At 34.3% G+C, this 26,266-nt stretch overlaps 1 protein-coding gene across 10 annotated transcripts in view; it reads left to right on the top strand.

Annotated features, from left to right (window-relative positions):
* IP3K2 (Inositol 1,4,5-triphosphate kinase 2) overlaps nt 1-26,266 on the top strand; it is a 197,401-nt gene that overhangs the window by 166,086 nt on the left and 5,049 nt on the right. For 9 of the 10 annotated variants that reach the window (XM_073081427.1, XM_073081655.1, XM_073081885.1 and 6 more), the window contains one exon: nt 23,566-23,745. In XM_073081427.1, the coding sequence (XP_072937528.1) occupies nt 23,566-23,745 (180 nt within the window). Of the gene's footprint in view, nt 1-4,430; nt 4,479-23,565; nt 23,746-26,266 lie in introns of all 10 variants that reach the window. The other variant, XM_073081502.1, reaches the window with a different exon arrangement.

Below are 26,266 nucleotides of genomic sequence, written 5' to 3'. Positions count from 1 at the left end.
ATCGGCCCGCATTTTTCTTTTCACACAGATCGGATCGTATACGCTTGGAATTGGCCGGAGCGGAACTGCCAACTATTTCACATAGACCGGCTGGCAAAGATCTGAGTGCTCACAATCGGAGCCGATCGGCTGCGCGAGGAAGAATGCGCACGCAGTCAGAGCCGGTCGGCTCCTCTTATTATTTCACACGAAACGCGTTCCAGCATTCTTAATGACAAAAGATGTGCACACGCAAAAATAAACCGTAATACAATTACTCAAAAATCTGTTTCCAACGTGATAAAAATCTGCTCTCCTCTCCGAGCCGGTCTGTGTGAACGGACCCTAATACACGTCACGGAACACGACATTCCACGCTATGTTGCATTATACAACACACTTATACCCAATTTGCTCAACTGACAGCTGGTTTAAAGTAAAACTTAATTAATTGATGTATTTATCAATGGTAATATATTTGAAATATATCCTAGTTTAATTGAGTAAAGGCTCGTTTACCTCGGAAATGTAATAAAAACGAAATACGAGCGTCGTCAACTCATTACTGTTTTATTGCTGGGTACTGTACCCTTACCATGAGTTTTTACGTTTTGACAAATGTGATTGTTTTGGTATTTGTTTACGTATTTGCCTATACAAAATCCAATCAGCGTCCCTAGCGGATTGTATCAGAACTATAGTGTCAGTAACGTAACATTAAATATCCAAATTGACAAAATGGCGCTTAATGTTTTGTCTCTCTTTTTTACGAACATGTGAGGCAGACAAAAAGACTTGAGCACTTACTTATTGTTATGTTTACTCATTCTATTGAAGCAAACGTAACAGAATAATGGATTGAGTAAACGTAACGTAAAATTATGGGATGTTTTGAAAACTCATGGTAAGGGTACTGGTTTCCTCTCAGAGTGAGAGGGGTTTAGGCCATTGTGCATTACTATATTATTATAGTAGCTATGACCTAAGGTGCTATTCTTATAATAGATTTATTTTGTAGATTCGTATTCTTATTTTTGTGGATGTCGTAAAAGGTCACAGATAGCAACATCTTTCTAAAAGTTCTACTTTACTACATTTACCAAGAAACTACAGAAATAACCTCCAGGAACGGACAATTTTGGACTGTTTCGATGGTGGTATACCACTGTAGTTAGACTTCGTAGTGTTTAGCGCTACTATGTTCTAATTTAAAGGATTTATTGAGGTAGAGACAGTAACTAACGTTCCTCGCATGTTACAATGCACCTGTAGCCGACTACAGGCAGTACTTTAAACATATCAAAGATGATCCTAAAGTTAACTTTATTCCAATAATCGTTTTATATTATATCATTCTATGTAATCCTAGAATGCAGTGTCCTTACAATAGTACGATAATAGACACATTATCTTGAAAATAAATAGGTATCAGTATCAGAAACCAAACAGTACGAGCAAACTAAGTAGAGGTTGCATAGAGCTTAGCTCTCATGCAGTTAATTGCTTGGCAAATATGACAAAGAGAATAGGGCTCTATGAAATACAAGATATTTTAATATTGAATATATTTTTGCCGCAAAGAAACATTTACAAATTCGCTTAATGGTTTTAATTAATAATATCGTCAACTACTTTTTACCTACTTGTAAGTGAGATAAATGACGCTACAGATATTTCTAAAAATGTGTTATGATTAGGAATCGTTTTTACATACGGTTTGTATCAAATACAATTCAATGGTTAATAAAGTCAAAATTCATTCATTCAAGAGTGCGTGATACAACAATTTACCACACTTGTCAATTCCGATTTGGACCCTGAATCAATTAATTAATTGCAGAATTATCAAACATGTATTTGATCTTTCAATGTATCAATTCAATTCAAACGTAGAACATTCGCTTAAAAGACTAATCTATATTAGTAAAATAGACAACTATCATACGAAATCGGATTTTATTACAATTGTTCCATTCAGCCTGTGTTCAGCTAAATTTTGTTGAAAACAGTTGAATAGAAAAGTATTACAACAACAGTACAAGTCACGTAGCATATAACCTTCAGTTACAATAATTGAAAAGCGTTTATTTTCGTCTACAAAGTGTTAAACGTGTCTCGGTGCCGTTTCGTGAACGTTTAGTGAGTATTGACGTCATTATTGACCCGAATTGCCTTTGTTGATCGTGCCTACTTACATTGTCACCTAAATATTCCATGTTTTGTATAAAAGGGTCACGCTTCAGACTTTAGTAGGTACTATGTAGTTATGTACAGTGCACAGGTTTTTAAGAGTTACACGTTTAGAGTCACAGAGTTAAAATACAGCAAAATTATTACTATAACAATAATATTTGTTGTTACGTACGAGTAGTAAGATTAAGATCATGTTGTTACGTCATAACATGTGCTTTTTTTGTAAAAGATTATTTATTTTGATTCAAACTACATAAAATGTAGAAAAAAAGATTTAAAGATAATGGACAATTGTAAAATAAAACAAACTCAACAAATTTTACTAAAAACTAACAGTTGACAACTTACAGTTGTATTAGCCCAGAACAGCATAACACTCTTTCCATGAATATCTATTGCAGAGAAAAGTGACATCCAAGAGATAGCCAGCTAACGAAATTTGTCCACAATAGTAATAATATGTACACCCAAGCGAAGTAATTGCAGCAAAAAGTTAAGCCCTCCTAGTGGTGAACTATACTCAGTAATAAATTAATAAAGGCTCTTAGAATAGCAGCGAGAAGAATAAAGTAGGGAAAATTAAAAAAAAAACGATAGACATAGGAATAATAATAGCTAAATAATGTCTTCGAAAAGAAATTTAGAAGTTTAAAAAACATTATCGTGGTGGTAGAGCTTTTCGTGGTATGCCAAAAGCGAAGACTCAAGGGTTTTCGAGTTCACTTCGCTTGATGATATTTTGGAGAAAAAGAGTTAAAAGACCCTTTGCTCAAGGGTTTTTGGTCCACTTCGCCCGATGATATTTTAGAGAAAAAGAGGTACAAATTTAAAAATATTCGGTAACAGGTCTGCTAAGTTCATTGACTATTACAAAAGTACGAGTACATGCATCCACGCAGCTGCACAGTACATCTTGCGAAAATATTTTATGTAAAATCCTGTGTGATATTTCTGCAAAGTGTCTTTTGAATACCTTTATGAATGTTTGACGTGCAATTTATATGTTTTAAACATTTTTTGCCAGTTTAAGTTTTTCTCCTTTCGACGCGGGTCGCTACGCTCGAGCCACATTCAATGGTATGTTTTTTCAACAATTTAATTTCCGCTTGAATTTACGTCAAACGCTACAGAAATCTGCAGAAATCAGGCCGTGAAGCTCGTTTTCCTTATCTATTGTGTATCTACATCTGGTTGTTTAATGCTCTTTATTATAAAGTTGTGTTTATAGTATTTATTGTTTGAGGGTAGGAAGTTATTATGAATTACTTTTGTCCATGGCATTATTATTTAACGAAGTTTTACGTAACTCTCAATGTCTAATATGAAGACTCTCCCTGACGTTTATACGATTTCTTAAGGGCACTTGTTTAACTTAATTTCGAGAAGTTGCCTTAGTTCTTAGAGATACAAAAAAATATCATTGCTGGACCTAGGTTTAACTGAGTGTTCTGTCACTCATGTTTTACGTTGCTTTTTTGTAGTAAATACCTCCACGTAATCGATAAAAAATACTTGCGATGGCACAAATTACATGTAACGCAATTCGCCGAAGCCCTCCAATATCACAAGTTTCTCTGTTCCATTACGCACAGGTACGTCATGTATCGTTGTAACCGCAAATCCTCCGTTAACCATAACGTCATTTGTTTTCAATGTAACGTTAATGTCCTTCCAAGTTCCGCAAGGGAACTTACCTATTTGACCATGTAATACTTAAGAATCAATTAAGCGAGCTACCATACGAACGACTGTTTTTGTCGAAATCCGTTATCTTTTCGCGTTGCCTATCGTCAGTCATAGTCAACGACTGTTGTAGACTGTCGTCAATGACCCTGGTCGCTTGTCAGTCGCTGACGGCGGCGAAAGTCACATAGGGCGAAAGAAGTCTGTGAATCTCGTGGACTACAGTCGCTAACGACCGGTGGCGACAATCGTTACGTTAATCGATGACGTTAGACATCACATGAACTGTCGTTCGTATGTTACCAGCCTAAGATTCTGTGATGTCAAAATATTTACATTTGACGTTTCAGATTTCTAACAAAGTGTTTGATAACCCACAAAGCATGGTGGCAGATAGAGTTTTAGTTTGGTGTCTGTTCAGGACATCTAAATTATGAATTCAAATTTCTGCCCTGGTTTTGGATATTTCAATACTTGTTCTTCGAAATCTGAAACGGGTTTAGCTTATTTTACTTGAAAAACATAAAGATTTTGTGCATGACTAATGTATTAAATATATGTATTTGTTTTTTCAGGTAAGAACAAAGTATGAGGAGGATAACGGGAATCCGGTACATCATTTGGTGAGTTTAAAATAAGAATAATAATTATAATTTATGTAGTTAGAATTTATAAACATAACTTCACAAAATTAATTGTTTCGTTTTTCGATTTTGGGTAAACCTTGGTAGGAGCCAAGTTACTATGGTCTTCTCTAAATTTACCTTCTGATGTGCTTTTGAACTAATTTATTTGTCAATTCTAGGTCATCATTGACTCCAGGAAGTTGATATAGATCTCTTTGGGTACCAATAATCTAGACAAACGATTAGTTTTAAAGTCGGCCTCTAGAAATGAACTCAGTAATATCATGAAATTGCAATTTTTATTTTGGTTCGCTTCATCTTCAGTGGCTGCGACACTTTAGTTTACTGCTGGATATGCATCTCTCCTTTGTTAATGACATTGAAGTAATAAACTAGAACAATCCACCCGATGGCCAGTGGCCACTGTCGCCATGGACACCTGCAACCAACTCCATCTATGTATGATACGAGCTCTTACTGAAGTAAATGACAGATTCGTTGCTTTTCCGAGGACCAAGGTCGTCGTTTCATATGTGATTCAGCTGGAGATCACGCCCTTCCACCAAAACGCATGATCTACTAGCTAGACATATGTATGGCGGTGGAACTTCCGTACCTACCGATAAGATCACTTTCAAACTAACTTACTACTAAAAGAAGCCTGGCGCTATTTCCATCGTTCCAACCTTTCCCTACCCATCTATGTTGGACATAGATGGTATATAAATATAGTATGGTATATGGTATGGTATATGGTATATGGTATCTATATGGTAAGTATATAGATGGATAAAGGTTAATAGTCAATCAGCGATGCGAGTTTCCTAACCGTCCATAAGGCCTCACATAAAGTTTAACGACTGCAGTACAAAAACAACAAAACGGACGTTATTGATGACTCAAATCGAAGTGAACCAGTGCGCACAGAAGCGCATACGAAATTTAACCACTAACGGTCACCCATCCAAATTTTGAACGCGCCCGACTTTGCTTAACTTAGTAAACAGTTGACATTTTTTCCGTAGTGATGCCCGATTTTTGTATAATAATAAAATTATAATATTTATTGAATACTAACCCTAACGGTTACGTGAGTTATATTGTTATTCGTACCTTTATTCGTGAAGTGGGTACGTTATCTTTACATTATTTAATATTATTTGTTTTGACAGCGATGTTATAATGTCGATATGAGATCAACAAGTTCCCTTTACGTAACGTTAATTTTTATTTCTAACATTAAACACACTAGCTACCAACCAAAAAAATCGATTTACACAAAACAAGAAAAAAATTACCTTTTTTATAATATAGGAGTAGCAGACGAGCATGCAATCCACCTGATGGTAAGTGGCTACTGCCGCCCATGGACATCTGTAATCAACCCCAGATAGGATTAGATATTACTACCTGAGGTCGGCCATAGATGCGCGGCTACCCCTGAGTACTAAGATGGAACGCCTCGTAAAAGTATATCTCCCTTACTCCTCCACACCCTTCAAAATGGAACACAGAAGCGCCTAACACTGCTGTTTGAGGCAGAAATAGATGTGGCGGCGGTGCCGCCGGAGTCGAACCACAAAGTTTTCTACCACCTTCTATCTATTCTGTTTTCGACAATTTAATAGGTACAGGGTGAATTTCTCAAGAGTGCATTAAAGTTTTAATTTTCATCAAAATCTACCGTCTAATTCTTATACTTGCGGTTCCGCCATCCATGCATACTTGAAAAATTCATACTCTATAGCTACAGTTGTTGTTAATATCCTCTTTTGTATCCTCATGGCTCAACCATTACGACTGTACGCTATACGCGTTCTAAACTCACAGCCCCACACTAGGATTCCCTGTGTCGTGGGTGCCATGGACACACTCATAGACAAATACACAAACACCCATGTCCATAGGCGGCAGTAGCCACTTACCATCAGGTGCACTGTATGCTCGTCTGCTACTCCTATATTATAAAAAAAGAAAAAAAAGAAGAGCTACAATTATTAAATCCATATAATTCTCAAGTAGCTAGTACAAACATTGAACACATTCATCAATTTATTCTTTTGTACACTAGTTGCAATATTTAATCTACGAGACACGATCTTGTTTTAACTGAGACTGTTTTAATTTAGCAATCTTCCAAAAATATCTCAGAAGTAATTAAGGCAATGGACTTATCAATTAAGATATCTTCTGTATATTTTAAGTAGTGATGACGCATTTACTATCAAATTACAGTTAGACTGCGGTCCCATTGAGAGCTATTAGCTATTATTCGCCAAACTTCGACGAAGCGTTACAAATTCTAACGTGCGCACAGAAGTTTGACTTGGTTTGTGTCGGTTTGTAAGCGTTTGTAGCCGTATTTTTCGTATCCGTGTCGGTATTTTAGAAAATGAAAGGGAATTTGTCACAAGTGTCTTGCGACGTGTCCACGTCCAAGTTTATGCGTAGAGGTTTGAAGTTTGTAGCAAGTGCCAAGAGTGTGAATGTAGCATTAATTCTATCGAGGAGAAACAATTGTAGTAGGCAATCACACTAGCAAAACTATTATATTACTATTTCCGTCTAAACTTTTATATCAAGTGACAATTAGCTCTTCCTAAGCTACAAAATATCTTAAGGCTACTATTTAATAGCTCACTATGGGACCGCACCCTTATTAGAGGTCTTTATTCATTAGAGTAACGTGGTCTTGCGACCACTCGTTATGATTGAATTGATTGTGAACAGTACTTGAGCAATTGAGTCGATAGAGTGATATTAATTTGTAAATCTGATTGACTATGATTGTTTGATAGCTGGTTGATGTTGATCAACATCTATTCTGCCTGTGTTATGTTATGATAAAATATATTGAGAGTGTAATATATGTATTGTTTTGGGCTTGTTTTAGCAAACATACACGTCGACACCATTGAAATAGTCTTCAGTGTATAAATAAACTGATGTTGTTCTATAAACACTCAGTAATACAAATATTAAAATGATTATCATGTTCCTAGAAAATTCTAAAGTTCGATTTTTGGTAGCCAAAAATGTCATATTTTTTAATTTAGAATGAATGAGCTTATGTTGAAACCCAATGATTTTAACATCTTACCGGATCAAGCGGTTCAAGCTTACGAAAAGCAGTTTGAGCCCTCAAAATTATGAAAGATCTAACGAAATAGCATTCTAGATAAATCAGTTAGATCTCTCACATAAGTGGATAGAACACAAAAAAGGGTAGTCACTCTGCATCCGTGTAATTTATCGTCGCTTGCGCTTCGTATACCTTGCATTTTACAAAACTACCCACATTGTAAATGTTTAGTAATGTGAATATAACATTTAAGATATTTTAAGATAACCTATTTGTACGCACGCCGAATATTGTACTTAATTTTAAGTTTAGATAAGTTCTCATTATAAGTGAATGTAAATTCTTTTGAGAATAAAGATTTCTAAACCGAAAGGGTAGGAAAGACCGGTATGATGCATTAAAAGCTACATAAATCAATTCATTACCATAAAAAATATAATCTGCTTAATGGGTTAAAGACATGAGAGTCTAATCAAACCGTATCGATATCAATCTCGATTTAAATTATTCGATTCAAATCTAACCTTAGCCATATTTTACTATCTATACGAATAAATAAAATTGAAGTGTCTCTCTGTGATTTAACTAGAACTTTTCTAAGATCATTTTACTCTCAATTTATGATGCATTGAACTGAAAACACAACTGTTTTGAATTTTAAGCTTAAATTTACGTACAGGGTACAAAAACATCAAAAATCATTTTAGAGCACAAATTAATTTATAAATAGAAAGACGATAATATTTGACAGCGAGTGATTTGATAACTTACAAATTTTATAAAAAAAGAAAAACCCTAAAATATGAAATACATAGAGCCAGACAGCGGACTTTGACAAGATCTTTATACAAGTGCTTTGTTTCACACTCCACATTGATGCCATCTCTGATTAACAACTGACTTAGGTATATTTCAGAACAATTAATTACCAATAAATTACAAATAAGTCGCAAAATACCCTTTTGCCCCATGTCGGATCTACTTGTAGTACCTAGAGTTTGTAAGAAAAACCTTAGGACAAGTCATACAGACAGAGCTACATGGAAAGCTCGTTAAGAAACAAAATGGCGGACGTGTCACTGTCAATACGGATAGAGTAACCCACATTTTTACATTTCCAAGACTGTTTAAGAAATCAGAGGCTTTAAAGGCTAAAGTATTTAAATAAAGCTGTTTGCCTAGTATGTGACATGTGATATCCAAGTTATATTGCGATGTCTTTTTAGGATCTATTCGTAACTAAGTAATGAATTATTATGGTTTTAATCTTGGTAAGAAAATAGTACTTATTTAGAAGAAATTTCGTAAAATATATAAAGGTAGAATCCCTTGTGGTTCGACTCCGGCGGCACCACCACCACATCTATTTTTGCCAAATAACAACAGTGTTAAACGTTGCTGTGTTCTGGTTTAAAGGGTGTGGTAAGGAAGACATAATTTTAAAAATATTTGAAATATTGTCGGGTTGCCTAAAGAAAAACTAAATCTTTGTCTACTTCGCAAAATCAAGAGTTATTGAGACATTAAAGTATTTATCAAGATGTCAGAAAAAATATTAAAGACATGAATATTAAATACTAGCTGACCCGGCAAACTTTGTACCGCCTCAAAATCTATTTATCAAATATATTTCATGTAAAATATAGCCTATGTTACTTATGGATAATGTAGCTTTCGAATGGTGAAATAATTTTTAAAATCGGTCCAGTACTTTTTGAGTCATTACAATCAAACAAACAAAGTTTTCCTTTTTATAATATTAGTGTAGATTAGGCGATGATTACAGAAGAGTTATTTAAGATATTAGGAGAGATTTTTGTGCGTAAAGAAAAAGACAATTTGTATATCGATTTCAATCTCTCCAAAATATCTCTTCTTATTTGGATTTAATGTGAATATTACCGATCTTGTATGGACTCCGTGGGTGTTTGTATCGAAATCAGCAACAAAAGTGGCTATCTATCAATCTTCTAAATATAAAAGAACTCTTTACTCATCACAGATAACAGCTTCCATACAAGGTACCGGCTTGAGTGACTGGTTAGACCATGCTCTAGTAGTGATGAGCGAGTCAGCGCGTTCATTTTAATGCCTATACAAAAAAAACTGTACCAATTATCAGTACCAAACTTATGTTTTTAAATTCATCTAGATAATTGTAAAAAATGGTATATTCTAGGATGGGATACCTCTTTCGGATGAATCTAAAATATAATTAATAACATGTTTTAGATAAAACCTTTACTCTATTATTCATTGATTGTCATATCAAGAAACGAAATCGCCTTAGCAGTTCTTTTCGGAAAAATTTACATGTCCAGCTTGTTTTATGTCGAAGTAGAAACACGTTATGAAATCTAAAGTTGAATGTAGACATTTATTTTTAATTTAAATTTTAGAAAAATCACGAAAGCTTTAAGCTGAAGCTTAAGCTAGTGTTAGACTAACATAAAATGGTAATAATAGATACATGTATTTTCTATCCAATAATGTTTATTAAAGTAGAATAAATAGGTAATGTTAAAGCCGCCATCAAAATTCCCCTTACGTACGCTTTTTACATAACGCTGATACATTTTGAAGGAAAAATATTTAACGCATATCGTTCTTGGTCGAACGCTTGCATTATAGCCGCCTACGAATGCGCTGACGTTAAGATAAGTAACTCTTAAATGGTTGATATATTACAATGATAATTGGACGAGACGTGGGTGTCTTTTCATTTTATTTTTTGATGTTACCTACAATGTTGTTGTTCTGCAGTTGGTTACCTTTTTAAGTACCTTGATAGCCTACTACGTATTCATCCAAAAAATCATATACGTTTAAACCTAAATATATGTTCAGAAATAAAAAAAATGTTTCAAATTAACTCCTTATTTCAATTCACTTTGAATCTTAAAAAAACAGAAGCTTTTCAAGCATAGCTCTACATATATCTTCTAAAGTGGGTAATATTATTTTTAAAATCGTAAATCGTTTCATTGTTCGAGTTAAATCTTAATTTACTAATAGATAATTATTACAAAACAAATCAAAAACCGACTACTTAAATATACAACATACGTCCCTTCTACCATTTAGACAAATCTAAGGACACCGCATTTATTAAAATTTAATTAAATTCCGTCAAGCCGTTTGAGCTGCAGAGCATGCCAAAAAGAGGCATATGCTGGAATATCATATACAGATATGTCATATCGTGACGTCATATATGACGCTCACGTTATTACCACTCGGTAATAACGTTAGCGTATACGCTAGAAAATAATTACCCTGCAGTCGGGTAAAAACAATCTATTTCAATTAGGCTTTCCTGCGAATATAGAGATCTCTAGACTCTTTTTACTCAGAAAGTATCTAGTATTATTTAATGCGTTAAGTCGAAAAACAGTCCATGCAGATGTTCACAGAAACGACGTGGGAAAGCACAATGGTATCTTATAGCCTTAAGCTATTATTCTGGGAATTCTTATCGAAGCCTTCGGCATCCATCATACGATTGTCCGTACTGGTTTTCCTAGGAACCCGTTAATAGTTACTGCAATTATAACTAAACTGTACAATAAAACCGCAAAGGATCGCAGGAAATAATTAGTGATGACTTCATCCAATAAACATGAACATTTAATGGTCTGGAAGCTCAGTTCTAAAATAGCTTAGGAATTAACGTCCTAATCGAGAGGTAATGAAAATACGTCAATTGGTATTTAAGTGTCAGTATATAGGTATTCAGTTTCTTAAAGTATAAGGGTTCATTTATTACTCGTATGTAGAGCGTGACAAACATGTGCTGCGGCAGATAAAAATCTTCTCCTTTAAATTTTGTATCGAAGTATTTATATGTACAGAATTACAGATACGGGCTTTACCCTTTAACATATTGTATAGAAAAAAATGATTTTGTATGCCACGAGGGTAGAAAGCGGGTTTAATTCCTTGATCGGTATAACATGGGGCTCTTCAAGGAAGGTGCAAAAAGAGCTCTTTTTCAAAGCCGGCGTTGCAATGGTGACTCCTCTGCTATTGCTTAAAATTCATAGGCGACGGTGACTGCTTTCCATTAGGAATCCCGTCTGGTTTATCGTTAGGTAAACAGATTAAAAAAAATAATGGAGACAATTTCATAATAAAACACACACATTAGTTTATGCAATAACTATATATTTGTGGCGTTTGGTGTTGAAACTTTGGGTCCATGGGGTCCGGATGCTTGGCAGCTGTTTAAACAGCTGTCAACTCGTTTGGTCGACGTCTCTGGGGACCCGAGAGCTGGCATACATTTCGCTCAAAGGATTGGTATAGCAATTCAGAGAGGAAATGCTGCCAGCGTCTTGGGAACCTTGCCCAAAGACAGTGATGGTGACAATTTTTTATGGTAGTGTTTTTGTTTTTATATTTTTGTTTTTCATTTTTGTATATATGTAAATTTTGTAAATAAGTTGTTTTATATTTATAGTTTAATTTATTTCTTCTAATTTTCTGTAAGTTTAATTTTAATTGTAAATATTTGTTTGTTAATCATTGCACCTATGTTGCTGTTTGCGAGACAGCCAGTCTTTATGGATGATTTATTAACTTGATAATTTTTAATATTATTTACTATTATTGTCCCAAAAATATTGATCAGACGGTCACGACACTGGGATATAAGGACATATCGAAGGTGAAGATTTACGAAATCAAAATGTTTTTTCTTGCATTCGGACCTTGTGACAGCCGTCGGTCGGCGCTAACCGAATTAGCGTGCAAATAAATAAATTAGCACTACAGAATAGGATGTTTCTGCATCATTTAAATGTTATAATTGAATTGTTTTTTCATTCTATACTAATATTCGATTTTTTTTGATAGGCAAAGAGGATTTTTTCGAATTGAATAGGGTGGTATCACCGTCACATTTACCTCTGCCTTGCCCTGCCAGCCAGCAGAAAAGAGCTCGCGAAACGACTGTACCGTAGTACCTAGTATATGCTTCAGTTAACAATTAGGTAATGTAACCATTACTAATAGAGTAATAGTAGGTACTATTACTAATCTATTAATAGTTCTCTTACTAATATGATTCACATGTTAAATATGTTATTCACAGACATAAATCACAGTTATTTAACATATTAGGCATGTGTTTTAACTTTTTATTATTTTAGACGATGACTGCGATTTTTATGCGGTTTAGACGGTATGTCCGCACTATCGCTCATAGACATCTGTATCCTTAGTCTGAGTTTGTACGTTATTACTAAAATGACTGTTTACGTATTTCCCATACATTTCCAATCAGCGCCCCTAGCGGACTGTTTCAGAACTCATTGGAATTGTATGGGAAATACGTAAACATATACGTAAACAGTCATTTTTGCAAAACTGTAAAACTCATACGAAGGATACTGTAATCAACTTTAGGTATATAGAATAAGTGTTGTATTGAATAGGTAACAGCGAAACGCAGAACTGCTTGACGCTAGATATATGTCACGATGGTTCCATCTCAGGCGAACTATACTTGTTTTACCACCTTTTAAAAAGCTGCTCTTTTATTAGTAGTTTTAGAAAAAGCCACAACGAATGTCGCTTTTCAAGCCATTATACACATTTATTTATTTATTTATTTATTATTTATGCACACACAATATAAGAAAAAAGACAAACACATAAAGAAATAATATGTACAAAGGCACTGCTTATTTCTGTCAGAAATTTCTTCCAGCAGACCTGTGAGTGGATAGAGGGTGCAGAATGGTAGTATTAGTGTGTACTTAAAAAGATGTAAAAATAACATATATATGTTATACTATAGATATATAAATATACATAAATATATAAATACTTATACATACATATTTACTATATATATATGAACTACTTAGATAAGGAAATATAGTGCTCTTTAACTCGCTTTTTAAATATAGAGATAGTGTCAGATTCGCGAATCTTTGGTGGAAGCGCATTCCACAATCTGACAGCATGCACTGAGAAGGAATGGGAATAGGAAGAAGTTTTATGGGAAGGAAATTTAAGTAGGGTCTTAACGTGTGTTCTGCAAGGAGCGTAAGGAGGTCGAGCGAAAGAGAAACGTTCTCGCAGGTAAGTGGGATAGTTGGGGTTACGTAGTATATTAAATAATAAACATAGCATCCTTGTGTTTCTGCGAAGGCGGATTGGGAGCCACTTGAGATCCTTACGAAGCTGGGAGACGTGATCGTATTTGCGAACACCGAAGATAAAACGAATACACAAATTTTGTAAGCGCTCAAGTTTATTAAGAAGCTCCTCTGTGGCATCCAAGTAACAGGCGTCAGCATAGTCGATAATGGGTACAATTAATGTTTGAGCGAGAGTGATCTTAGTTTTTAAGGGTAAGAAACATTGCAGGCACCTCAGCGAATGGAAAGCGTGATGTACTTTTCGACTGACTTCGCTGACTTGGCTTGACTTGATTTATTTCGTAACAATAACATATTATACAATAAGAAACTATTTTGAATAGGTTTTAATGAGGCACGATATTCTTACAAGGTCTATGTGTGATTGAAGCCACAATAGTGTACTTTAAGGCAATTTTGAAATTATTGACATAATGTAATTTTACAAGCACGATTTGCGATTTCTGTATTATCTATATTGAGAGTGATTTAATTTTTGCGAGTATTTGATTTTTAACAATTAACAAAACAAAATCAAACCTATTTAACTACAAAAATATAAGCACTTGTTATCAGGGCTGTAAAGTTTGTACTACTTAGTTATGCAGGTACTTATATAAGACAAAACAATAAATGATCCGGATTAGTTCTAGTATTTCTGAAACAAAGTACAAGGTATAAATTTTAAAATTATATTGTTCTTTTTTTATCACATTTAGATACAAGCTTGGAACTCTATCAGTTATAAAACATTAATTACTGACAAAAAGCCGCCGCTGTCAAGACTAAAGAATAAACGTAAAAGACGGTATAGGTTTTTTACAAAAATCTGTCAATTACTTATTGATTGATTGGTTTTAATGAGATTTTTTATTGAAAACCGCCTTTTTTCTCCAAATGACGCAAACCGTATTTTTACCATGCTTGACCACGGCCGGCTAAATGACAGGCGATTATCGATTTCATAAATTAATGTATTTTATTTTAGGTATGTGTAAAAAAGTGATGACGAAAGCAGTATATAAAAAATAAGCTATTCATTTTATAAAGTTTATGCCTATATTGCAATTCATTTATTTTTATGTTTTTATATTTCCTTGATTTAATAAGTTTCATAATAGCAGCATTCTGAGATTTTCTGTCAGCAAAAAGTTTACTCGTGGAAGTACATGCCATACTACCCTTTTTCAGTCCCAAATCGAAATTCTAAAATAAGAATTCGAAAAATTAAACAAATAAGTATTAAATCAATTTCAATCAACCAACAACATTTATTTAGTGCAGATAATAAAACCATCTTTACAACTCATTTATTTATTAATCATCTTCATGACAACCAATAAATCATTAAAGCAATCATTAAAGCAGACAAAACAATTTTTATCATCATAATTTTCCACAACTATTTTTAGCTCTGTCAACAGTCAGTTGCTTGTCCTATTTATAAATAATTATTATACATAATTATGCTATACAAGAGTAAAATTGCGAGATGTTTACATTTGATAACCTCTTAAGGACGAACAAACGAGGTTTGCAGATGCGTGTCTGTATGTTCCGTGCGTCACATGTGTTCTTGACTTACCACCTGACCTTATCGGAACATTTTTTTCGAAAAGGAAATATTTTTGTTCGACTAATAAGCTTCCCAGATAACTATGTAAGCAATGATAGTTAGGGTATGAATTTTAACCCTGAGTTCATATATTAGAAATTTATAACTTCCGTCAATTAAACATTAAAAAAATCTAAATTAAAAAAAGTTTTCAAAGATATGTGAAGTCTGCCAATATGCACTTGGCTAGCGATGGACTATTGGCCTAATCTTTCTCATTCAAAGAGGAGACCAGTACCCAGCAGTGGGACAGTAATGGGTTAATGATAATGATGATGAATAACTTTCGTACATAATTATAATAACGTGCGTAGATCGTAAGGATAGATATCTGCAGGTCTTAGGGATCTTCAAAAAAAGTTCTTAAATGTGTCTCGTGTATCGTCGTTGCCAATCAGTACCTTCTATGGTCTACATCCTTCTAATTCTAAGTAAAGTCCTACTCCCAGTTATTGGATAATATCAGGTTGAAGATGATGAGCTAATTATGTTTGAGGACAGAGAGTTTGTGATATTAACGGAGGACTACAGTTGCAGATTAAATTGAAAAATGTAACAATAGTAGGTACTTACCTAATATTGTCAAAATGGTGATGAAAAAGTTGGCTAGAAATTTAATTAGCTCACTAATTAATATATTATAGAAACCAAAAAGCGTTTCGTCAATGGAATTAGGTGACGCAACGGGAAATTTGTGTTTATTAATTTCTCTGTGTAACTAAATAATTTTTCATATACTTATGTTCTGACAAAAAATATTAATAACGTTTGTTTTAAAACTTACACATTATGTTTCTATGTTATTTGAATACGCTAGTGACGAGATGCTATCGCGAGTAAATATATTTATTTTTTATTATAATTAGCCAGGTGCATAGGTAGACTTTATATCCTTGAGAAGATTACCTACATATGACTTGAGATTTTTAGGTTTTTTATTGAAAACTAATAGTGGCCGCGGCTTCGCCCGTGTTTTAAAAGATCACATGACATACATATCACTGAAAATTAGTACCTTCATTGGAATGACAGTGGCGCCATCTGTAATTTATCGTACCAAGTCAGAATCCTTCGTGGGCTCATGCACAAAAACTTTGCTAAATATCATCACATGATTAAATGCATAGTTTACGATTCTATAAAAGTCATACAGACAACCATTAATTTTCATATATATAGAAGCGAGTGATAATTATAATCAATTTAAAATACATATATGACCTCAATGGACGGAAGGAACGATGGAAGGAAGTGAGAGGACAAATAGGTAAATATCAATTTGGGTTTGCCAATTTGTTAAATTGGATTACCCCTCTGTTTATAATTTTCCTCTAAGCTTACACTAATTATGGCTTATATGCCATGTGAATTCCAAGAACAACTGATGATTGCAACAATAATTAAGGTTTATGAATAAACAAAACCGGAGGATTATTTCCATATTTAAATATTTTTCTAAGCTCATGTGCTTACGTGTGCCAAAGATGTATTCAAATCTTTTTAGTTATGATCAATTTTAAACAATCTTTGTTTACTAAAATTCATCCCATTTTTGCCTAGCGAAATAGTCAAATTTCGAATTGTGATAGGCAAAAATTGGGTTTTATGGATTATTATTACTAAAGAACGTAAATTTTTACAGTTTTAATTTTTTATCAAAAAATATATGTTTTTGTTTATCAATTATTTTTTTTGATAATTTACGCCCGTAATTAATAATCAATCTATCCAACGTTTGACAACTTTTTCCTACCTACATACATATCAATAACGGACATTCGTACTCATAACCCAATCTATGAATTATATGTGTTTATTACGCCGTCATCACTTTTAATACGTGTTACTTCCTATTAATAACATTATTAACACACAAACACCGACAAAACAGTAGCTACACATACGCCAGCGTAATTAGTGTAGGATAAAAAAAGTTCTCCTCGCTATTCTTACTCACTTACAGTTCTCGCCCTCTGCCCTGAATTGGTTCTCTTCATATCTTCGCGGGCGCCAGCAGTCCATCCGTATGGGTAATGCCTCCTCGGACTGGGCTTATTTAGATGCTGGCGTCCCGCAAGGCGGTATTCTCTCTCCTTTATTATTTTCTCTATTTATTGACTCCATCACTCCTTTTATCAACTGTTCGTATCATCTGTATGCTGATGATTTACAACTGTATGCTCAAGCCGAAGTTGATAACATCCACAGTGCAATAGGTGAAATAAACACTAATTTGAGTGCTCTCCGGAGTTGGTCTATGCGCTATGGGGTATCAGTCAACCCTGCCAAGTGTCAAGCTATCATCGTAGGAAGCTCTAGACTGTTGGCTAGGATTGACCGGAATTCTTTACCAGCGGTCATTTATGACGGTACGCAAATTCCAATATCGGAGTCGGTGAAGAATCTTGGCATATACATTGACAGCTCCTTGGGATGGACTACACAAGTTACAGAGGTGTCTCGTAAGGTCAATGTTACCTTGCGATCTTTATACCGCCTAAAGCACTTCCTTCCCGTTAAGACCAAACTAATGCTTGTGAACACCCTTATTTTGCCTATCATAGATTATGCAGATGTGTGCTACCCAGATCTGACCGAAGCCCTTCTGAATAAACTAGAACGCCTTCTCAACAATTCTATCAGGTTCATATTTGGCCTTCGCAAATATGACCACATTTCGCAGTTTCGCAGTCAACTCAAGTGGCTTTCTATTCGTCAGAGGCGTAATTCTAGGATTCTCTTTATGCTTTACTCTATCTTGAATGATACGAATACTCCTCCTTATCTTAAGGATCACTTCCAATATAGGTTTTCAACGCATGACAAGACGCTTCGGTCGTCTAATAATTTAAGAGCTGATATTCCACTGCATTCTAGCGGTTTTTATCATTTCTCATTTTCTGTTCAGGCGATACTGCTTTGGAACGCCTTGCCCGTGCATATCCGGAAAGCCCCCAGTAAAGCTGTGTTCAAAAAGCTTGTCCGTGAACATTATCTGAACTCCTCATCAAACTCTTAATCGACTGTTATTACTATTTGTGTTTATTTATTTAATTATATATATGATGAATGGTATTTATGTATGTATATATATATATCATAATATAATATATATTTATTTAATTATATATCTGCTGTTTTTTTTTTTTTATTGTTTGTCGCTTTTTATTTCTTTGTACACACCTGCTGCAAATTCTCTATATCAGCTCAGGGTTGACTGGTAGAGAATGCCATCAGGCATTATTTTTGCCCTTTTGTGCATTTCTTTATAGAGGTGATGCAATAAACTTTTAAATAAATAAATAAATAAAATAAAAGCGTCTCGTTATCCAATACGTAATCGCACAAACCAATTATCGTAATATTGTTATTCGATGAGGACTGTTCGATGATTACAAACTGGTTCACAAGTGCGTCACACTACTATGTTACAATGACGTCGCCTGTTTCATATATTGATATAATAATTTGCAGTTTTTCATTATGTTTTCCTACAGTGTAATACATTTTATTTACTTGGAAGCTTCTACTTAACCTCCGTTGAAATGCGTCTTTGTATATTTACGCCCTTTAGTAATAATAAATATTAACCAATTTCCACCTAAAAACGTTCGAAATTTGAAAACTACTGCCTAAAAACAATAAACCCGACTGCTTAATAATTGCTTTGAAATGATTTACGCATGAAAATCAGTCCCTCCATAGTCAGGTAAAAATCTAATTTTTAGGTAAGCAAAAATTGGCTAGAATTTATCAGAATTACTACTAACGGGTGTTTTTGAAGTGACGTATAAGTCTAATAATCCTCCTTAGTTCGCGTCTCTACGAAAAACGTAAAAATAAATAAAATGGTTAAAGAAAATTAAGCGAAATGTTATAAATGCAAAGAAAAGTCAATGACCATCTACTACCACAATTTTTGAGTTGTGCGTCCTCATAATTATATTACAATTCTATAGACGAGGGAATAAAAAATATTATATATAGCCAGCGCAACATAAAAAAAGGCGAGATACATAGAACGAGTATGATTCTACTGGGAGACACCACCGCTTTTTCGCTTGATACGAGTATTTCTAGCGTTTTTTTATAATATAGGAGTAGCAGACGAGCATGCAGTCCACCTGATGGTAAGTGGCTACTGCCGCCCATGGACATTTGTAATCAACCCCAGATAGGATTAGGTATTCCTACCTGAGGTCGGCCACAGATGCGCCGCTACCCCTGAGGACTAAGCTGGAACGTCTCCGAAAAGTCTGTCTCTCTTACCACACCCTTCAAACCGGAACACAGCAGCGCCTAACACTGCTGTTATTAGGTAGAAATAGGTGTGGCGGTGGTTCCGCCGGAGTCGAACCGCAAAGGGTTCTACCACCTTAAGCGTGAAGAAGTTCTTGTGTTTTTAGAAGTACATTAGATAATATGAGGCGACCCGTTTAATATCCAGGAGAGGAAACGCATAATACGAGTATGTCGCTCGGTTTCAGTAAGAAGAGGACGATGTTCTATGTCGAGTTGCTTACTGTTGACCACTGTAATGACCACAAAAAAATCTAACAACAATATAATGTAATATTAAAATAGTTATGACTTTTACGTAAAGATACATTACACTAGACTAAACACAAAAGTCTTTGACGTAAGACATAAATATTTATAACATAGTCGTGAATATATTAATTTTTATGCACGTGCATTACATGAATATAACATATCAAATGTAATGAGCAAAAAATATATCTTACGAATAATGCAAAACATGTATGTACCTCACAATAAAAAATAATGACGCTTCTGGGAGAAGTAGTGTCATAAATCAACACTTCCTTAATAGACTTGTTAGACTGAAAACGATCAACGAGAAGAGATAAATATTAATATCTTATACTATTGAAATAATTTTAAGATGTATAAAAGAGCATTTCTACATTATTACGTTCACTCGTGTCAAGCATTGTATTTTGAGTGTATAAGTATGAAACATCGTCAATGATGTACAAACGCCTTAATAAAGTTGCCTGTGCAATGAAAAGTTATAGCTCAGAAAATGCTTGTGACTATTTTCTGGAAGGATTCTTTCTATTTATTTGTATGTAATCTACGGATATATAACATGTTGGATTATAATATAGAAGTAAAAAAATACAAAAATTAAAAATATTATTATCATTCAGTCATTGACGAGCAAGGTATGTATTAAGCTACGCTATGTATTAAGTCTCCCAATAGAATTGCTTGATTTGCATTGCTTATCTTACCACTGCGGGATGCGAGCTAAGAGTTAGAGCTACATTGTTTCATAGCACATCTTACTCGTTTAGCTTTGACCACGCAAATCCTCGCAGAAATGTGGAAAGGCACGCTAATTTTCCTTCAGTTCATTGTTGTTAATAAAACAATACCCTATCATATGAATCTAAGACGTATCGATCCATTGATCACGTTTGCCTATTGAACACGTCATAGTTGTAAGAAATATTATTGTAATCTTAGATCATATTATGTAATATCAATAAGGTTTTACTATCGAAATTTACTTTGGAAAACAAAACTTATTTTGCTTACCAGACAAAAGCTTATAAAATCCAAAATAATTAGTGTAAGTTACAAATTTACTTGATACATAATTATCTAGTTAATTGTTACTTACCGATATTTCTAATTATTACTTTTGGCTAATTGCATAGTCTTGAACTCTTGCATCTCATATCGCGAGGTTTAAAATCGCTCGTTTTCCTCTCATTTCTTTGATTCTGTTATTTGTCAGTTCTTGTCCAGTTTCTTCAGATCGCCAGCTCATAATACTGGTATGTGAATCAACTCAAAGGAAATATTCTAAATTCCATTGAATTTTACCGTCAGTCACCATAATTGTACGCGGATGCAATTATTATGGAAGTAGTAGTGAATGCGCAATGGTGGAATTTCATCATCCCATATTAGATTTCTGGAATACGAACTGTTGATTTTGCACATAATTTTAATTATGAAGGAAAAACCATAAGAAAACAGACATACGTAAGAGTTCTACATAATGCTCCCAAAGGTACGTGATATATACCAATCCGCCCTTGACTTGGTCAACTATGACCTATTATATTCGATAGAAAACCAGTCCTCAGTTTTGAAACATCAAAAATTTCTTCGTTCCTTTTCGAAAAATCAACCTTCATCAGCGGGTTTCTAGTATGACATTTGTAAATATAACTCAAAATTATGTAAAACCCCAACATCCGTTTTCGAAAACCTAAGAATTAAATTCAGTAGGTTAATCTATTCCATTTAAAGCGACTTCCCAAAACGGCGATTATTAATTAAACTCGAAGCGAAAATTAGTCATAAAACTGATGACACCGTAATTGAATTACTAAGTACCTATAAGGCTAAGTGATACCAAACATTTGGAATTCCACCAATCCTGTGCACGCAATTTCATACGAGGAATATAATAATTGACGTCAGAGTCTAGTCGCTATGGTTGCGGTTCACACTAACCTCCCACTGACTCAGGGATAACGCGGTTTATATTAACGATGCCGTGTTTTTGTATCTCAGTGTATCATACACGCTTACTGCTAACGGCTGTGAAGTACGTTCCTTCCAAAATAATAAAGTTATATTACGACACGACAAGTTGTGAGGTGCGTCATAAGTGTCATCAATTGAGTTGTAACAAACGTTATAGTTAAGTGATACTGTGCTGTTGATAGTGTTATCAGTGATTAAATTAAGATGCTGTCCGGTAATATCTGTTTTGACATGAAGGAATTTATGGATGTTGTTTACTGCGCTTATGTCTTCAATAAAAAAGAGGTGGGTCTAATTTAGTTTGTTGTTCAAATTAATTACTTCTGTGTCTACGCTGTTTTTCAATTATTACGCTGAACCTTCAAATATTTTGGGTTTTAAATTTTTTATTTTTGCCCAAGAAAAGTCTTCTTCTGTTGCATGGATGTCGAACCGAAACGGAATCTGTAGTTCTCAAGATAATATGTACATAGAGAGAGATAGGCTACAAGTAAATGGATTATTTATTAGCAGTTATTTCGAAAAGACAGATATATGAAATACAAATTCAATTGACCTTACTCGGAGTGAACTGAATTTAATGAAATAGGAGGAAAATTTTACACCTATGTTTCTGGTGGACAAACTCTATAAATTACATGAAACATAATTCCAATTCCATCGATGCACAACGAAATTATTTGTAATGACTGTCAGTGCATTGAGGACATTATGTGTAATTTTATTTTTCTACACAAGTATTCTAAATATATTTTCTTTAATGATCATATAAGTAACACGACTATGATTTTTTTAAAGTTATTTTATGATATTTAGTTATAAGCTGATACAGACCAAAAGGTTTGGCCATCTTTTTTGGATCATTGACCGCTATTATCATACCAAAATCCGACAATAAACCGTTTTTTTCACTCACTAAATCTTGTATCATTGAATAATTTGTATATTTTACATTTGTCTTTACCCAAACGCTTTTGATTTGATCGTCAAAATCAAAAACATCACGATTAGCTAAATTGTTCCTTGCATTTTATTTTTATGGTTAGTTATAAAACCGAAAGTATTTCGGTGAACCTGTTCCGGTGAGGTTCAGTCACCTTGACCTACGTTTATCAGGCTTCTAACAGGTTTCTTGTTTTCGCGAAATCGTTGACATTGAATGTTTCAACCTAAATACCATTTTGTATTGCAGCTCGTAAAATAAGCCGGTTACTGCAAGTCTTTTATGTTATATACTATCAATTGAACGTTCTGTTTATCTATTGTCAAGACATCAGTATTGCGTAAATAACTATTATCATTATCATTAACATCATCATCATCATCATTAACATTATTATTGAATTGACACGTGATTCTAAGAGATAGTGGGCCAAAAATGAATAGAACAGAAGAAAAAATGTAGCCTAAAATTATTTTCAGTTAGAATGCTTTTGAGTCCACAAACGACTCTATATATAAACATCAAATAACTTTGTAGAGAGAGTTTTGGTGGAAAGTAAAGTTTTCACTCGCACAGCACTCAATGACGTACAAATTAAGGTGCACCTATTGACACACCTTATTTTTAAACGGTCAATAACCACCTGTGTCGTCTCTGTCTCTCATAATATTACTAGTGTTGTAGATAACGAGACAAAGATATAAATATATTTTGCTCGGAAAAATAATATAACAAATGATGAAACTTAAAGATTCTTTTTCCTTTTCCAGCAATCGGAGAGATGGCGTAAGATCCGCAATATCGTGCAATGGACGCCATTCTTCCAAACCTATAAGAAGCAGAGATACCCCTGGATCCAGCTCGCTGGCCATCAGGGCAACTTCAAAGCTGGCCCTGACCAGGGCACCATACTGAAGAAATTGAGTCAACAAGAGGAGAGGTGCTTTCAGGTAATTCAATATTTTAAGGCTTTTCTTTTGTCTTTGTCAAATTATGCAAATTAATTGCCTCTGCATATTGTGAAGCATAATCGAGAGGTTGACGACCGTACAGCGGTTACCATACCGGTCTGATATAAAAAGAATTCCAAGTTTGATCCTCGGCCAGGTACATATAAAATGCTAAATTTACTACTATTCTCGGTTTGGATTCTAGATTCTGGTATTTGTTTTACTTTTGGATTCACCATTTATAGAACTAGAAATTCTTAGGTTTCCTTCAACCTCGGCTTTACCAGTGACTCCTAAACATCAGCAGGGTTCCATTCGCATTCACTTCTAAGACATAAAAAGATGGGTTTTTAATCAGCATCATGCGCGTAACTCATTACATATATAACAGCTTTATCAGAACCAGATGGAATCACAGCCAGTAAATCCCCACTTTTTCCTATTTGGTTCCATATCGGGTTACTGTTCAGTAATTAATCACTACGCGTCATACATTCGAGAAATCCACAACTAATTTTATGACGTGCTACGCGAACGCAAGATAAAATTAATTATAGAACGACTTTATAAATCACTAGTGTTAGGGTTGTCAATTAGGGTGTAGGGTTGTCTACAATGAGTTTCTTTTATATTTTTTTCAATTAGGAAATTTATATGCCTATCGATTTGAGACATTTTGATATTATGAAAAGGAGAAAAGTTGGTGCAATTATTATCACGATGTTTTATAATACAGCGTGACACAAATGTAGAAAATCACTAAAAATATGTGAAACAGTAGATTCGTGGATGAGTGATGACTAGGAAAAATTTTAACACACTTTTTTATGTAATGCCTACGCAATACTTAAAAAAGTCACAGTAAGCATACTTCTCTTAACGTTATCATTACGGGTAATACAAATTATATTGTGTCATCGTGATGATAAATAACGATTCAGTTGATGACGATTATTTACTTCATATATTATTACAAGCGTGAATTCAGTTCTACTGTATCAATTTTACCAACCAGAAACTCGTATCGTATCAAAAATTTTGCTAAGTCATTTTTCGCTTAATATTCAGTAAGTAAAAATCCATTGACGTCCAATATGGTAGCACTACAATTTGCTGCATCATAATATATAATATTGAAGCATTCCTTATTTGTGTACACGAATTCAGACTGTGCATCATCGAAGTATCGTGCATGAAACTTTTTATGTTACGATGACATGCAGTTATTTGAGGATTTAATAACAATTCTATATTGATTTACATGACCTCTATTGACCTTTAGGTTGACCGACCATTGGCTACTATCGCTTGAGCAACTGCTATAGTCATCGACAAACTGCTAGTCCGCGCTGAAGTTCTTGCGAGCAGGTGTAGTCATACAATTTACTATGGCGACGCGATTCAATTTTATTTTACGAGGACTATAGCTTTGACGATTAAGTAGTAGTCAAAAGTTGCTTGGTAATTATAATATTTTATTGTATAGATTACAAACTTGTGGACAGTTGAATGTTGACAGATTTTTAATCGAAATCAGGCGTGTGCCACTCGTCTGTTGCTCAAACAACAAAGTGGTCGCCCGAACCTTATCGGTCGAGATAACTGCTCAGTAACTTTAGCGACAAGTTGCCAAGTAAATAGTAGCGATTCTACCTTAAGTTCCATGCTTAAGAGGACATGCTAGGCCATCGAATCTGGTTGTGATGATGAGATTTGACTGCCAGAGGCCTTTTCCTTCCTTCCCCAACTCGCATTGGAGATGCGTGAAAGGGTGATGAGACGAAACACAGATTTCTAGTAGTGCTATGAATATATGTAAAACGTCAGTATGTATAAGTCGTGAACAATATTTACAATTGCACATAGGTACCTACGTATGAACGTAATTATATATTTCATGCTGGTTACAATAATTATGACTTTGATAGTCAATGAACACTGTGGTAGATATTTAGTTAATTACTACATTATCGCAATAAAAAGTATCAACACAAATGATAACCTCTTGTTTCGTTACGGTTGGTGTAGATAGTACTTTATATTCTCTCGACCCTATGACGTAGGAGGGGTTTCACACGCCGTACATATTAATGAAATATTTCCTCTCCATTCACATAAACCACAGAGTACGTGATAGTTTATTGTTCTTTTCGGTCCAATTATTACTTATCGTTAGTTGGTGACGTAATTATAGTAGGAAATTTGAAATAATTATTTACACGAAAACGCATCGGTATTTTGTGATCCTGACCACTTTTAATTCTAGGAAATTATTTCGTGAATAATGGTAAAAACCTAACCGAAATATGTATAAGTAATTTGTGGTTTCGATTCTAGTGGCACGACCGCCTCTGTTTCTGTTAACCACAATGTTAAGCGTTGTTGTGTTCTGGTTTGAAGGACTGGTTGAAAGTGGTAAAGGAGAGTCACTTATGATCGAGTCCTAGTTTTTTGTGCTTCTTAATTTAGGACGCGAAATTTTCCACGTATACAAAAAGGCATTATAAATACCGAGTCTAGG

This window comes from Epargyreus clarus, unplaced genomic scaffold (assembly GCF_041222505.1).
Source record: "Epargyreus clarus isolate Ecla_fem2 unplaced genomic scaffold, WU_Ecla_fem_2.2 ptg000001l, whole genome shotgun sequence".
Taxonomy (NCBI): Eukaryota; Metazoa; Arthropoda; class Insecta; order Lepidoptera; family Hesperiidae; genus Epargyreus; species Epargyreus clarus.
Note: the sequence above shows the minus strand (reverse complement) of the source record. Positions and strands in the feature narration are given on the sequence as shown.